This window comes from Acanthochromis polyacanthus, chromosome 19 (genome assembly GCF_021347895.1).
Source record: "Acanthochromis polyacanthus isolate Apoly-LR-REF ecotype Palm Island chromosome 19, KAUST_Apoly_ChrSc, whole genome shotgun sequence".
Classification (NCBI taxonomy): Eukaryota; Metazoa; Chordata; class Actinopteri; family Pomacentridae; genus Acanthochromis; species Acanthochromis polyacanthus.
This window is the reverse complement of record NC_067131.1, coordinates 32,162,682-32,177,358: the sequence shown is the minus strand read 5'-3', so window position 1 is coordinate 32,177,358 and position 14,677 is coordinate 32,162,682. Positions and strand designations below refer to the sequence as shown.

Below are 14,677 nucleotides of genomic sequence, written 5' to 3'. Positions count from 1 at the left end.
ACGCGATCACACAAGCAGTATACGCCGATGGACAGCTTAGATCGTCATGAATCCGCCGGTATAAACCACTTTCAGATGTGATTACCACAGCGAAAAACATTTCGTGGTGAGCGGCACGAAAAACATGACGAAATCGTGTTGGTGCGCACGAAACCGAAACTAAAACTTACGTGACAGTTTCACGAATCCCCGTGAGACCGGGTTGTGGGTAATGACCGGGTGGAGCACACTTTGAATTTGCCAAGGAGGACAAGACAGGGAGGTGCAATTATTCAGATTTAATACAAAATGTGATTAAAAACATGTAAAAATGCCCATGAATAAAAATAGTTGTATGCTAAAAGTCCATTAAAATTCAATAAAAACAAATGGGCCAAAAATGCACAATATGAATAAAAACCACTTAAAACAAACTAAAAATGGCACCGTCCTTGAGCAGGGGGCTAAAGTGCAGTTGGGGATGCAGGCAGCCTTCCGATCCAGGTCGGTGAGGTCCCCTCGGTCACACGTACCAGGTCGCACCGGAGGTGAAGGAAACCGCTGCCCCTGCGTGTGTCAGCTCACGACGCCGCTTCACTCGTCTCAGACATCCACCCAGCTAGCCGCTCCTCTGGCACGCTAGGAACCCTTAAGTAGACACACAACAACAAGCGGCAGTATGCGTTCTCATACGACAACAGTGTTAGCTTAGCTCGTGTCTACCAAGTGCTACTACTCTCTCTCGGTACTTACACGACAGGCAGGGAATTCTCCCTGCCGCTGCGTGTGAATCACGTCGTAACACTTGCGAGCTCGCGGTCTCCAGTGCGTGTGCATTTCTGCCCCTTTAGCCCGGTTGCGATGTGGTTGGCGTCTCTTCGCTGCTCCCGGCGTCTTGCTCCCCCTGCTGCTCTCAGCATCCCTCTGCTGCTCTTCCCTTGGTCTCGGCGTTGTTGGCGCTCTTCGCGCCTCTCCGCTGCTCTTCCCATGGTGTCGGCTTGGTCTCCTCTTGCTGCTCCCGTTCAGCTGCTTTATTCTCCCTGGCTTCAATCACACACAGCTGAGAGTAATTGCCTGGGACTCAGTGATTGGGGAAAATCATCATGTGGCCTGGGGCAGCCACGGCAACGACAGGTAGGTGGCAACGACTAATTTAACATGCAAATAAACCCAAAAAACACACAGCAACCCAATAAATCAATACATGCACAACAAACCCAATAAACCATAAATACATGCAAAACAAACAAAAATATAAGGAAAAACACAAATTAAATGCCACATCCCCTTGTGCCGGCTCACACGCAGCTACTCAAAAGGAAGCATTATGTCAATGATTTACATGCAACACAAGAAGTTTAGATGTTAATAGAGAGTTTTTTGTGTTAATGTTTAAATTAACTGAATGCTACTCAGTACAGAAAACTCAGTATTTATCTTATATGTAATCAATTAGTCTGGTAGTAAAAGCTTAATATGCTTAAAGGGCCTCATCAGACAATATCTCTCTGACATTGCTTTGGTACAGCAGGTGCAGTTCTGCTGCATGTTGGATAAAGTTTTGCTTCTTCTGCTGTTGTTGTTCCAGTCAGTACCATAGTCCAACATGTCACCAGGTGTTTACTGTAGTGTGAAGCTGAATGGAGTGTGATAAATACCCTCCAGGTATGTCCTGAGCCAGTCTGAATGAGTTAGAAAGAATTCATCACGTTTTGTTGATTATTTTAGTTGGAATGTCTGACAGTTGAAAAAATAAATGTGTTGAGATGAGGTTCACATGGAGTTACGTCTGACTGCACTTCATGATTCTGTCACCAATGCTGTCTGACATCACAGTCACATGACCACGCATCTGATGTCACAGCGCTTCATCTTCTGACAGAGGATCAAACTGGGCCAGGAGGACTCTGTTCATCTGTCACATTTAATCAGATCAACATTTTAACTCTCACAGTCAAACTGCAGCTCTGAACTGATGAATCACAGCATTCATGAAGCAAAGGCTTGGTTGGAGGGTTCCTCCTGAGTTCTGGGTTCATTTCAGTGGACAGATGTGAAACCAAAGTCAGATCAACAAGCAGCAGAAAGATCAGCTCAGATCCAGTTAGAATAAACATAAACAGTGAAGGGATTTTATAACCTAACAGCACTAGTTCTATGGTAAAACTTTAGTTGTACATTCCGCTTTAACTGTAGTATGGCTGCAGAATGTCATCATGTTTCCGTTGTTTAATAAAGTTTTATTTATTCTGTCTTCAGACAAGCGAGGGATGGGTGGAAGGAACGTTTCCTATGGAGGAACGTTACTGCTGAGGACGGAAAGAAAGTCAGACGACAATAAACAGGTGAATGTTTACATCAAAGAACTCAAACTAATAACCTTCGACTCCGTAATCCATCCTTGATCACCAAGAGATGATCGATCACTGATCAATATCTGAAGTGTTCTACAGCTTCTCTGTGGTTCTACCATTAGTAAGGGTCTAATAGGTGTTCTGTGGTTCTACCTTTGGGTTCTAACAGATGTTCTGTGGTTCTACCTTTGGGTTCTAATAGGTGTTCTGTGGTTCTACCGTTTGGTTCTAATAGGTGTTCTGTGGTTCTACCGTTTGGTTCTAATAGGTGTTCTGTGATTCTACCTTTGGGTTCTAATAGGTGTTTTGTGGTTCTACCTTTGGGTTCTAATAGGTGTTTTGTGGTTCTACCGTTTGGTTCTAATAGATGTTCTGTGGTTCTACCTTTGGATTCTAACAGGTGTTCTGTGGTTCTACCTTCTGGTTCTAATAGGTGTTCTGTGGTTCTACCGTTTGGTTCTAATAGATGTTCTGTGGTTCTACCTTTGGATTCTAATAGGTGTTCTGTGGTTCTACCTTCTGGTTCTAATAGGTGTTCTGTGGTTCTACCTTTGGGTTCTAATAGGTGTTCTGTGGTTCTACCGTTTGATTCTAATAGATGCTATTTCCTCAGTAGAGCTTTGTTCTGAGCTCAGATCTGAGGTTCCTGACCAATCACAAATGGCTTTGGTCAACCAGCTGACCAATCAGCTGATGTGTTCAGGAGGGGGCGGGGCTAAAACGTTTCAAACAGTCTGAGGAAATAATGTGTTTGTGAACATTAGAGCAGGAACCTGTGTTCTAGTAGAACCACAAATACAATAATGCAGATAGATCATGATGAAAAAGGACCCTTTGATAATGAAAATCTGCTGTTTTCATGATGGATCTGCTGTTTTCATGATGGATCTGCTGTTGCAACCCGGTCTCACGGGGATTCGTGAAACTGTCACGTAAGTTTTAGTTTCGGTTTCATGTGCACCAACACGATTTCGTCATGTTTTTCGTGCCGCTCACCACGAAATGTTTTTCGCTGTGGTAATCACATCTGAAAGTGGTTTATACCGGCGGATTCATGACGATCTAAGCTGTCCATCGGCGTATACTGCTTGTGTGATCGCGTTTGCGGCCACCGGCCGCCGGACATTCTTGAAATTCCTATGCAAATTGGTAAGTGTACCACCGGCTTATGGTTAGGTTATGGTTAGGTTATGGTTAGGGTTATGGTTAGGGTTATGTTTAGGGACGATGTCATGCAAAATATAGCGTTGGATTCGCCACGGTTTTACATTAAAAATATAATATACACATTCTTTTGAAATACGTTCTGAGTGGCACGAAAAGTCCGCCGTTTAAAATACATTGGTGCGCATTTCGTGGTGAGCGGCACGAAAAACATGACGAAATCGTGTTGGTGCACACGAAACCGAAACTAAAACTTACGTGACAGTTTCACGAATCCCCGTGAGATCGGGCTGGCTGTTGTCATGATGGATCTGCTGTTGTCATGATGGATCTGCTGTTTTCATGATGGATCTGCTGTTTTCATGATGGATTTTCAGGGGTTTCTGTTTCCTGTGTGTGTCGCAGTGTGTTAGTGTGTCCGTACACAGAGACGAGGAAGACGAGGAGGAAGGAAGTGAAGAAAGAAGGAACGACAAGCGGCCTGTCGCCTCTACTCCTGTCCCAGGGTCGCCATGGTAACCATTCTTGTCTCTGTCACACACACTCGCGCACACACACACACCTCTTGGCAACATGTGGGGCTGAAAGTCTGACTGACTGTCAGGTTCTGCTTAAAGGTGTGTGTTATAGAGGTTCTGTGTGTATTATAGAGGTCAGGCTCTCCTTCTGATGGGTTCTAATGGAACTCTAATGTTCAGGAATGAGCTTTCGTCTCCTTCAGAGGCGTTTCCATGACAACCGTGATCAGATGCAGAGGTTTGGTTGTTGTCTCTGTGTGTTCGACTGTCAACACAAACCGGCTGAATGCACAGACGCCTTGTTTATCTTGTTGTTTGTTTGTTTGTTTACTCCAGGCTGCAGCTACGTGAAATGAATGTTTGTTTTAGAATGTAGAACCGTGATGTGTGTTGGTCAGAGTTCTGTCTGTTGTGGCCTCGTTGTGTTCACACAGTCATAAACTGATGAAGTTTCTACACCATAAAGCATCAATACAGTTTATCTCAGTAACTGTTGGTGAACGTATGAATTAAAAATAGATTACAGAATGCTTTCCATCCAGGGACAACAACATGAAGGGCTAAAAATGAATAAGGTAGAGCAGGGATGTCAAACTCATTCCACAAAGGGCCGGTGTGGCTGCAGGTTTTTGTTCCAACTAAGCAGCATCACACCAGACCTGACTCATTTAATCAACCAGTCTCAGTCTCCAGACAGGTGATTGGTCAGACTGTGTGCTCTAGGCTACAGCATTTAGTTCCAACATATCTACAGCACACAGTCTGACCAATCACCTGTCTGCAGACTGAGATCGGTTGATGAAATGAGTCAGGTCTGGTGTGATGCTGCTTAGTTGGAACAAAAACCTGCAGCCACACCGGCCCTTTGTGGAATGAGTTTGACATCTCTGACGTAGAATAATTTGACAGAACACAGCAAAACAGAATAAAGCCAATAATAAAATCAATAAAAGTGGTATCTGGGCGGTCATAGTACAGTTACAGAATGTTCTGTAGTTTAGTATAAACTCCCATAAACAAAGAGCCAATTAAACAATGACAGTAAAACATCAGAGGAAGCAGACAAACTGCATTAAAGTTATTAAAACAGAGTTGAAGCAGGTGGAGCTTCTGGATCCTCGTCCTGCTCTGATGTTAGAACGTAGTTTCCAGTGATGGAGCAGAGTCATGGTGAGCTGGTGTGCTGAGCTGCAGAGAGGCAGGACATCATAGATCTGCACATTCTAGAAGAGCCAGCAGTGTAGAGTTAGGAAGGATCATTTTCATGGAGATCCCTTTTGAACATGTAGCTGAAACGCAGAGACGAGGTTTGAGGTTTAATCCCACAGAGGGTTAGAGTTAACCCCTTAACTACCTGATCAGAATAATTCTGTCTGTTAGATATCTAATCCCTCCATTAAGGATTTTAGAACCCTGGCTTTTAGCTCAAAGTGTTTGAAATATGGTATTTATTTTGTTTCTTCACTGAGGCCTGAAAATAAGTTGTATTGTGTGTATTTAGAATAGAATAGAATAGAATAGAATAGAATAGAATATTCTTTATTGTCATTATACAATACAATGTAAAACGAGATTGCAGAGCTTATCCTTTTCAGTGCCAGGAAATCTTAGAGATAGTGCAAAGCAGTCTATTTACATATACACCCCCTGTCAAAAGTTGTAGGGCAGGTTCTACTTTATTTGAATGAGACAGTGTCCTAAAACTTTTGACAGAGGGTGTATGCAGTATAAATAAGGAGTGAATATAAATAGCAGTGAGTGAGGCAGTGGTGTAAATTACACATTCTACATTATATCGCTGGCTGGGTGTCAGACGTCAGCTCAGGGTGGTGATGGCTCTCAGAAGACGTTTTTAGTCTGTTTGTCCTCGCTTTAATGCATCTGTAGCGCCTTCCAGAGGGCAACAGATCAAAAAGCTGAGAACCAGGATGTGAACTGTCCTTGGTGATGTTCTGAGCTCTGCTGAGGCACCAGGTGGAGGAGGGGAGAGGACAGCCAGCAATCCTCTGAAGCCTCGCTCTGTCTGCCTCAGTGCAGCTCCTGTACCAGGTATTTGTTCAGAATGTGAAAATGAAAGCAGCAGATAGAAGTCAGACACTCTGGACTGAATGTAGAGTCTCCATATTCACTGTGGATCCCTGCTGAAGGTCAGTCTGGAGTTTAAAGCCTCAGTGAGATGTGATGGACCTCCACACTCTATCTAGAACACTTCAACACTGGCAGCTGCTGTGAAGACTCACCTCTTCAAACCTTCAGAAGATAGGCAGGACTGAGTCCAGACAGTTCTCAGCCCTGAGCCCTCCTGTCTGACCACCTGGTGGAAGGACCAGTCAGAGACTGTGTCCAGGTGTGAAGGCCTCAGGTCCCAACATGTGGTCCTCTCTGGACCAATGAGCCCTCCGGTCCATAGCGTGATTCACACATAGGTGTGTTTGTGTTGCTCAGGTGTGTGGTGTGGACCGGAGATGACCGGGTGTTCTTCTTCAATCCCACAATCCACCTCTCTGTCTGGGAGAGACCAGGGGACCTGATTGGTCGAGACATCAGCCACATCATTGAAGACCCACCCCACAAGAGAAGGAAGCTTACACCTGTTGGTCAGTCGACTCACCTGTCTGTCCCCTCACCTGTTAATGATCAGTAAGAACTCGTGTCTGTCTACACTGTTTAACTGTTGAACTCATTTCCTTGTGACAGACAGCAGCTGCCAGTCATCTGGTCTCCATGGAGACGACGACGATGATGATGATGACCATAAACACACCTCCAAGAGGAACAGGTGAGTCTGACGGAGCTAATGAAATCTGTGGATGTCCTCATGACTGAGCAGTGTCATTATTTACACGCTCTCTCTCTCTCTCTCTCTAGAATAGAGGAGTCTATGTCTCTCGTCCCACATCCAGGAGAAGTTAAGCTCCTCCCACTGGAGCTTCGGATCGCTCATTTTCGGGAGATGCTGCTGGAGAGAGGGGTGATGTTTTTATTCACATGTAGAATCTGTAGCAGCTTCAACAGGCAGAGCTCTGCTGAAATTTTTCAGATCAGTCATCAATCAAACTGATCACATAAGTGTCAGTGACCATATCACCTCCTCTGTACAATGATCTGATTTTCTGGAGTTTATTCTTCTGTTGAAGAGTTCAGATGACGTTCAGCTGCTGAAGCTGTTCTGTTTTTATCTGTAGCACTTTGAGATTTGGTTTTCAAATGTAAAGTGCATTATAAATTAAACTTATTATTATTATTATTATCATTATTATTATTATTATTATTATAGCTGCTGACTCCTGGTGCTTCATCGTCCTGCATGTCAATCAGCAGGACGATGAAATTAGAAAACTGGAAGCTCATCTCCAGACACACTTCATCTGTACTCTGCTCTGTCTGAAACTCTTGCGGTTTTGCTTTAATTTGGTTTACCAGATTCATGTGTTTTATTTGCTGTGGATGTTTTAGCATTTATAGTTGGACCCAGTACAACAGTACAGTAGAATGTAGATTAATTACTCTATATTTCTGTCTATATGTATATATTTTTTTATTGTTTTTCTTTTTATTCTTTGTGTTTTGACTCTCAATAACTTTGTAATTTCAATCTAATGTTCAGCTTCATGGTTTGCTCTTTCTTGGACTGCATTGAAAAACATCCTCTTGGTTAACTCTGGCACATGTACAGGCGTGTTTGTTAACGTGCACGGGCCCTGCCTCATAACCCAGCAACAAATAGAGACATAACAGGGTTATGAACAGACTGCTGCAGATCACACACATCCTGTCATTAAAGCAAAAGAAATCCAACCGAAGCTGAGATGTTCTGACATTTTTCTACTTTTCTCTGATAGGTTGTTAAACTGATATAATTTTCAATAAATATATTTTCTAATAAATGTAAAACTAATGCAGACCAGAGGAAGTCACTGTATGTACGTATAGATTAAATAATGCTGGAGAGAGCACTGAAACAAACTATAGCCTCAGTATTACACGTTGCTGAGTTTGGATATCAAGTTTTATCAGTGATTGTCGAATTAGCCAACATTTTCTGCTGTTGTCTGTTCAGAGCTGATTCTGTTCTCAAAGTTAAAGAGCTTCCGTTTCATCTACAGGACTACATATTGATTTGTTTTCTGAAACATGACACTTAAATGATCCAGTCCCAAACAGCAGTGTGGATATTTTACTGCTACTTAACCCCTTGACGCTTATTGTTGCGAATTCACAGCAGACCCTTTTCATTCAGACTGCAGATAGCGTATCCATTCCTCCAATGCCAGTTTGTTCATTTTCAATTCGTACCTCGGAACCTTTTAAAGCGCTGGTTTCTGGTAGGACCAGTCAGAGTGGGACCTAATTATTATATATCTGTTATTATGAATATTATATATATTTTCTATGTGTAACAGATAAACTAACAATCTCTGCTTACTTTAGCATCAGCTGGAAAACAAAACACAAAAATGTTTTTATTTAATTGTAATTAAATTCAAGCATCAAGGGATGAAAAGATGTTTCTTGAAAGATCCGGTATCAAGTAATAGATGGACATCTTGAGCTGTGCTTATCCTCAGGTGTCGGCGTTCTCCACATGGGAGAAGGAGCTCCATAAGATGGTGTTTGACCCTCGATACCTGCTGCTGACTTCAGACCAGAGGAAACAGGTTCATTTTTATTTTTCTGATGTAGAAATGCCAATTCTTAGTGACCTGCTGCAAGTACTTCTCTCTCATAAGATGGGGACTCCAGACCTTCATGATGTCACTATGACGTCAGTGGTACCTGTGCCCATGTGTTTGCAGGTGTTTGACCAGTTTGTGAAGAGCAGGGTGAAGGATGAGTACAAAGAGAAGAGGAGTAAACTTCAGAAAGCCAGAGAAGAATTCAGACAGCTGCTGGAAGAGGCAAAGATCACCAGCAGGTATCCCTCATTCATTATTCAGCACAGCACTCTTAATTGTTCACCTGTGTTCCTGTAAAATCTAACCTGAGTCCACCGCCTCACCTGGACCGGCAGGTGTTTATCAACCGGTCACTTTAGTCTGGACAGCTGATGTTCTATTTGCTTGGTACACACTTTTATTCTGTAGGGGCTGAAGCTGCAGCTCCTACACTTTTGAAAAGGGTGGAAAACAGTTTCTCTGATGAACATTCAAAGTCACACTGAGGGTTTCCACCACTGCAGTTGAAGGCATTCCTGACTTCTTAGGAACTGAATCAAGTTGCATTGCAGTTTAAGGTTGACTGGAACTATTTAGTCTCTATCTATCTATCTATCTATCTATCTATCTATCTATCTATCTATCTATCTATCTATCTATCTATCTATCTATCTATCTATCTATCTATCTATCTAATGTAGACAATGTCTAACAACTCAAAGTGTAGCTCTGGATATAATAAATAAAATGCAGCAAGTTGTGAACACTAGACGTTTCACAGGGTTTCCTTTCACTGTCAGTGGGTTTCCCCAAAGCTTCCTTACAGATCAATCTTGTCTTTATTTATCCTGACAGTGCAGATGGAGGATAGATAGATGGAGAAGTAGGGTGGGAAGTAGGTGACACACAAATTTCATTTAGTTTTGTAATTGAATGTAAACTGCTCTGAAAATCAGCTTAAATAACACATCTGTTTGTATGAAGTGCTGTTTAAGCAGATGTACTGTAGGCCTGCCTGGAGATATGCTGACTAACTGTCACATTAAGCTAGTCTTGCAGGCAAGTCTGAGCTAGCTAACTAGCTATCAGAGAAATACACTGCTCAAAAAAAAATTAAAGGAACACTTTGAAAATACATCATATTTCAATACGGGGAAAAAACAAACTGGATATTTACATTGATATGGACTGGATAATGTGTTAGGAATGAAAAGTGCCACATTGTTTGATGGAAATGAAAATGATCAACCCCCCAGGAGGGCTAAATTCAGGACAGTCCAAAATCAAAGTGAAAAACTGATGTGGCAGGCTGGTCCATCTTTCTGAAATTCCTTGGCAGCAACTCAAAATGGTATTCAGTAGTTTGTATGGCCTCCATGTGCTTGTATTCATGACTGACGATGCCGGGACAAGCTCTGAATGAGACGATGGATGGTGTCCTGGGGTATCTCCTCCCAGAACTGGACCAGGGCATCACTGAGCTCCTAGACGGTCTGAGGAGCAACCTGATGGTGTCTGATGGAACAAAACATAATGTTCCAAAGGTGTTCTATTGGATTTAGGTCAGGTGAGTATTAGGGACAGTTAATGCTGTCAATTCCTTCATCCTCCAGGAAGTGCCTGCATCCTCTTGCCACATGAGGCCAGGCATTGTCGTGCACCACAAGGAACCCAGGACCATTACACCAGTGTAGGTTCTGACAATAGATCCAAGGATTTCATCCTGATACCTAAAGGCAGTCAGAATGCCATTGTCCAGCCTGTAGAGGTCTGTGTGTCCCTCCATGGATATGCCTCCCCACACCATCACTGACCCACCACCAAACCGGTCATGCTGAACAATGTTACAGGCAGCATAACGTTCTCCACGGCTTCTCCAGACCCTTTCATGTCTGTGACATGTGCTCACGATGAGCCTGCTCTTATGTGTGAAAAGCAAAGGGCACCATTGGCAGACCTGCCAGTTCCTGTGGTCTATGGCAAATGCTAATTAAGCTCCACAGTGTCAGGCAGTGAGCACAGGACCCACTAGATGACATTGGACCTTCAGACCTTCCTCATGAAGTCTGTTTCTGATTATTTGGTGAGAGACATTCACACCAGTGGCCTGCTAGAGGTCATTTTGTAGAGCTATTGTAGTGTTCATCCTGTTCCTCCTTGCACAAAGGAGCAGATAACTGTCCTGCTGATGGGTTTGTATTAGTCCTGTCCAGCTCTCCCAGACTAACTGTCTGTCTCCTGGAATCTCCTCCATGCTCTTGAGAATGTGCTGGGAGACACAGCAAACCTTCTGGCAATGGCACACATTGATGTTTCATCCTGGAGGAGTTGGACTGTCTGTGGAACCTCTGTAGGGTCCAGGTATCGCCTCATGCTACTAGAAGTGACAGTGACCCTAGCCAAATGCAAAACTATTGAAAAACAGTCAGAAAACACAAGAAGGGAATAAAATGTCAGTGGCCTTCATGTGTAAAACCAATCCTGTTTTGAGAGTTGTCTCATTGTTACCCCTCTAGTGCATCTGTTGTTAATTTCATGAACACCAAAGCAGCTGAAACTGACTAAAAAACCCCTCTTTTAGTTACTTGACCAGATCAGTATCCCACATGTTTGACTGATTTGATGCAATATTTACAGTGCCTTGCGAAAGTATTCGGCCCCCTTGAACTTTTCAACCTTTCGCCACATTTCAGGCTTCAAACATAAAGATATAAAATTGTAATTTTTTGTCAAGAATCAACAACAATTGGGACACAATCGTGAAGTGGAACGAAATTTATTGGATATTTTATACTTTTTTAACAAATAAAAAACTGAAAAGTGGGGCGTGCAATATTATTGGGCCCCTTTACTTTCAGTGCAGCAAACTCACTCCAGAAGTTCAGTGAGGATCTCTGAATGATCCAATGTTGTCCTAAATGACTGATGATGATAAATAGAATCCACCTGTGTGTATCAAGTCTCCGTATAAATGCACCTGCTCTGTGATAGTCTCAGGGTTCTGTTTAAAGTGCAGAGAGCATCATGAAGACCAAGGAACACACCAGGCAGGTCCCAGATACTGTTGTGGAGAAGTTTAAAGCCGGATTTGGATACAAAAAGATTTCCCAAGCTTTAAACATCTCAAGGAGCACTGTGCAAGCAATCATATTGAAATGGAAGGAGTATCAGACCACTGCAAATCTACCAAGACCCGGCCGTCCCTCTAAACTTTCACCTCCAACAAGGACAAGACTGATCAGAGATGCAGCCAAGAGGCCCATGATCACTCTGGATTAACTGCAGAGATCTACAGCTGAGGTGGGAGAGTCTGTCCATAGGACAACAATCAGTCGTACACTGCACAAATCTGGCCTTTATGGAAGAGTGGCAAGAAGAAAGCCATTTCTCAAAGATATCCATAAAAAGTCTGGTTTGAAGTTTGCCACAAGCCACCTGGGAGACACACCAAACATGTGGAAGAAGGTGCTCTGGTCAGATGAAACCAAAATCCAACTTTTTGGCCACAATGCAAAACCATATGTTTGGCGTAAAAGCAACACAGCTCATCACCCTGAACACACCATCCCCACTGTCAAACATGGTGGTGGCAGCCTCATGGTTTGGGCCTGCTTTTCTTCAGCAGGGACAGGGAAGATGGTTAAAACTGATGGGAAGATGAATGGAGCCAAATACAGGAGCATTCTGGAAGAAAACCTGTTGGAGTCTGCAAAAGACCTGAGACTGGGACGGAGATTTATCTTCCAACAGGACAATGATCCAAAACATAAAGCCAAATCTACAATGGAATGGTTCACAAATAAACGTATCCAGGTGTTAGAATGGCCAAGTCAAAGTCCAGACCTGAATCCAATCCAGAATCTGTGGGCAGAGCTGAAGACTGCTGTTCACAAACGCTCTCCATCCAACCTCACTGAGCTCCAGCTGTTTTGCAAGGAAGAATGGGCAAGCATTTCAGTCTCTGGATGTGCAAAACTGATAGAGACATACCCCAAGCGACTTGCAGCTGTAATTGCAGCAAAAGGTGGCGCTACAAAGTATTAATGCAAGGGGGCCCAATAATATTGCACGCCCCACTTTTCAGGTTTGTATTTGTTAAAAAAGTTTAAATATCCAATAAATTTCGTTCCACTTCACGATTGTGTCCCACTTGTTGTTGATTCTTGACAAAAAATTACAATTTTATATCTTTATGTTTGAAGCCTGAAATGTGGCGAAAGGTTGAAAAGTTCAAGGGGGCCGAATACTTTCACAAGGCACTGTAGATTAAAAAGTGTTCTTTGAGCAGTGTATAAGGAAACCATGCTAAACTAATTCAAGCTATTTAGTTATTTCGTGCTGTAACATTACTATTGTCTGTGAATATTTTAACATTGTAGAATGTACAATAATTCAGTTTCAATCTGTACAAACACTGGTCCATTCATTGTACAGTTTTTCTCACTCGCTTTGGTTCATTTCTCAGATCAGAATTGAAATTCTCCAAACTACTTCTTCAATCTTCACATCATCGTGTCTCTGGTCCACATCAAAATCAGTTTCTCATTTCTCTGAACCAGTTGTAAATGTTTTGGTTCATCCATGAAATGATTCGGTCCAATTCTCTGCTGTTTCCTCCATTATCAGCTGCTTCTGTCCTGCTGATCTAAATGTTTTTTAACGGGTCTCTGTTGAATAGTTTCACCCCCACAACATTTAGCATTAGTTCATCACATCAGTCTTTACATGCAGAACGGTTAAAGAGGCTGTCAGAATATGTCAGGATGTTTCTGTACAATTTCATTAGACTTTGTTCTAAATGTGTCCTGAACTGGTAAATCGCTCCCAGGTGAATCTTAACTTTCTCTATGAATGGAAATGTGTGAAGGGTTAGGTTTTTCTGAAATCACTCAAAGACACAAAGGAAGATATTCATGATGAGAGTTTGTGTCCCAACAGACGGAACATCAGGAGGTGTAGGAAGATTGTACTGTAATTCCTACAGAACTGCATGTACAGTTTTCCCTGAGGAGATTATCCTATGTTCACATTTCTACTTTAATTTTTTGGAGGTTTTTTATGCTGTGCAATGCTGTTTTCCTTTCTGTATCACAATGATGTGGTCTGTGAACAGATTACAACGGTAAAAGTGTAAATGTGAATCTGGTCCAGTCTCTTGGAATCCATCTCCCACATTCACTAAGGTGGAACTTACAATTTACAATAGCAGTCATCAAAACTTTATTCATAGTTTAATCAGAACATCCCTCCAGATAACACTGTTAGAATGACACCATGACTCAGCAATCTGACCGTCTGATCCACTAGTGACACCAGGGCTGGTCATTCTGATAGGCGTAACATGTTCACTGACAGATATTTACTTTAGAGATGAACTAAGGATTTTGAGCAGAGACTGGCTTTTGCAGGTAATCCATGGTGTTTTACTATTTGTAGGAATTGCTTTGAGAAATGCACTTACTGTTTTGCAAATGTCGAGGATGATTCGAGAAATGTACCAAAGCGACTGAGAAAAACTGTAAAATTCTCTCCTTCTTTTGTTGCACCACCATCCCTAAAAATGACATACAGAACTCATCTGGTCACCGCAAGTTTTCATGTCTACTTTGTATTATCATTGTAGCAGGAAAGTTGCTGGACTGTTTTTATCAGCAGTCAGCTGGTGGCAGTAAATATTTGGTACCTCATCTCAAAGTGAGAAAACCTGTTTAGTGATAAGTGAGCCTCCACTTAGTAAAAACCTTTATTTTAACCAGACTATATGTGAACTGCTGACCACATACTGTGACCAGCTGCTATAAGTGCTGACATTAGAGTCTTATTGTAGAACAAAACTTATTTAGAATTTAGTCAATGCCTAATCATTTGATTTTTATTTTATGCAACAGAACCTGAAGATATAAGAACATCATTTTGGTCTTTATAGTTGTGGCTTCTGTTTTATTTGTAGTTGGCATTAGTCCTTACGATTTGTCTTCAACAAATCCATAATTAGTAATAAACTGAC

At 42.3% G+C, this 14,677-nt stretch overlaps 1 protein-coding gene across 5 annotated transcripts in view; it reads left to right on the top strand.

Moving 5' to 3' along the window:
* The window catches only part of tcerg1l (transcription elongation regulator 1 like), a 60,025-nt gene that overhangs the window by 41,476 nt on the left and 3,872 nt on the right, over positions 1-14,677 (top strand). For all 5 annotated transcript variants that reach the window (XR_007937917.1, XM_051939281.1, XM_051939280.1 and 2 more), the window contains 7 exons: positions 2,239-2,324; positions 3,903-4,012; positions 6,461-6,612; positions 6,713-6,794; positions 6,884-6,986; positions 8,584-8,673; positions 8,812-8,930. Coding sequence is in view for 4 of the 5 variants with exons in the window: in XM_051939281.1 (XP_051795241.1) it covers positions 2,239-2,324; positions 3,903-4,012; positions 6,461-6,612; positions 6,713-6,794; positions 6,884-6,986; positions 8,584-8,673; positions 8,812-8,930 (742 nt within the window). In the remaining variant the exon portion in view is untranslated. The remainder of the gene's footprint in view (positions 1-2,238; positions 2,325-3,902; positions 4,013-6,460; positions 6,613-6,712; positions 6,795-6,883; positions 6,987-8,583; positions 8,674-8,811; positions 8,931-14,677) is intronic.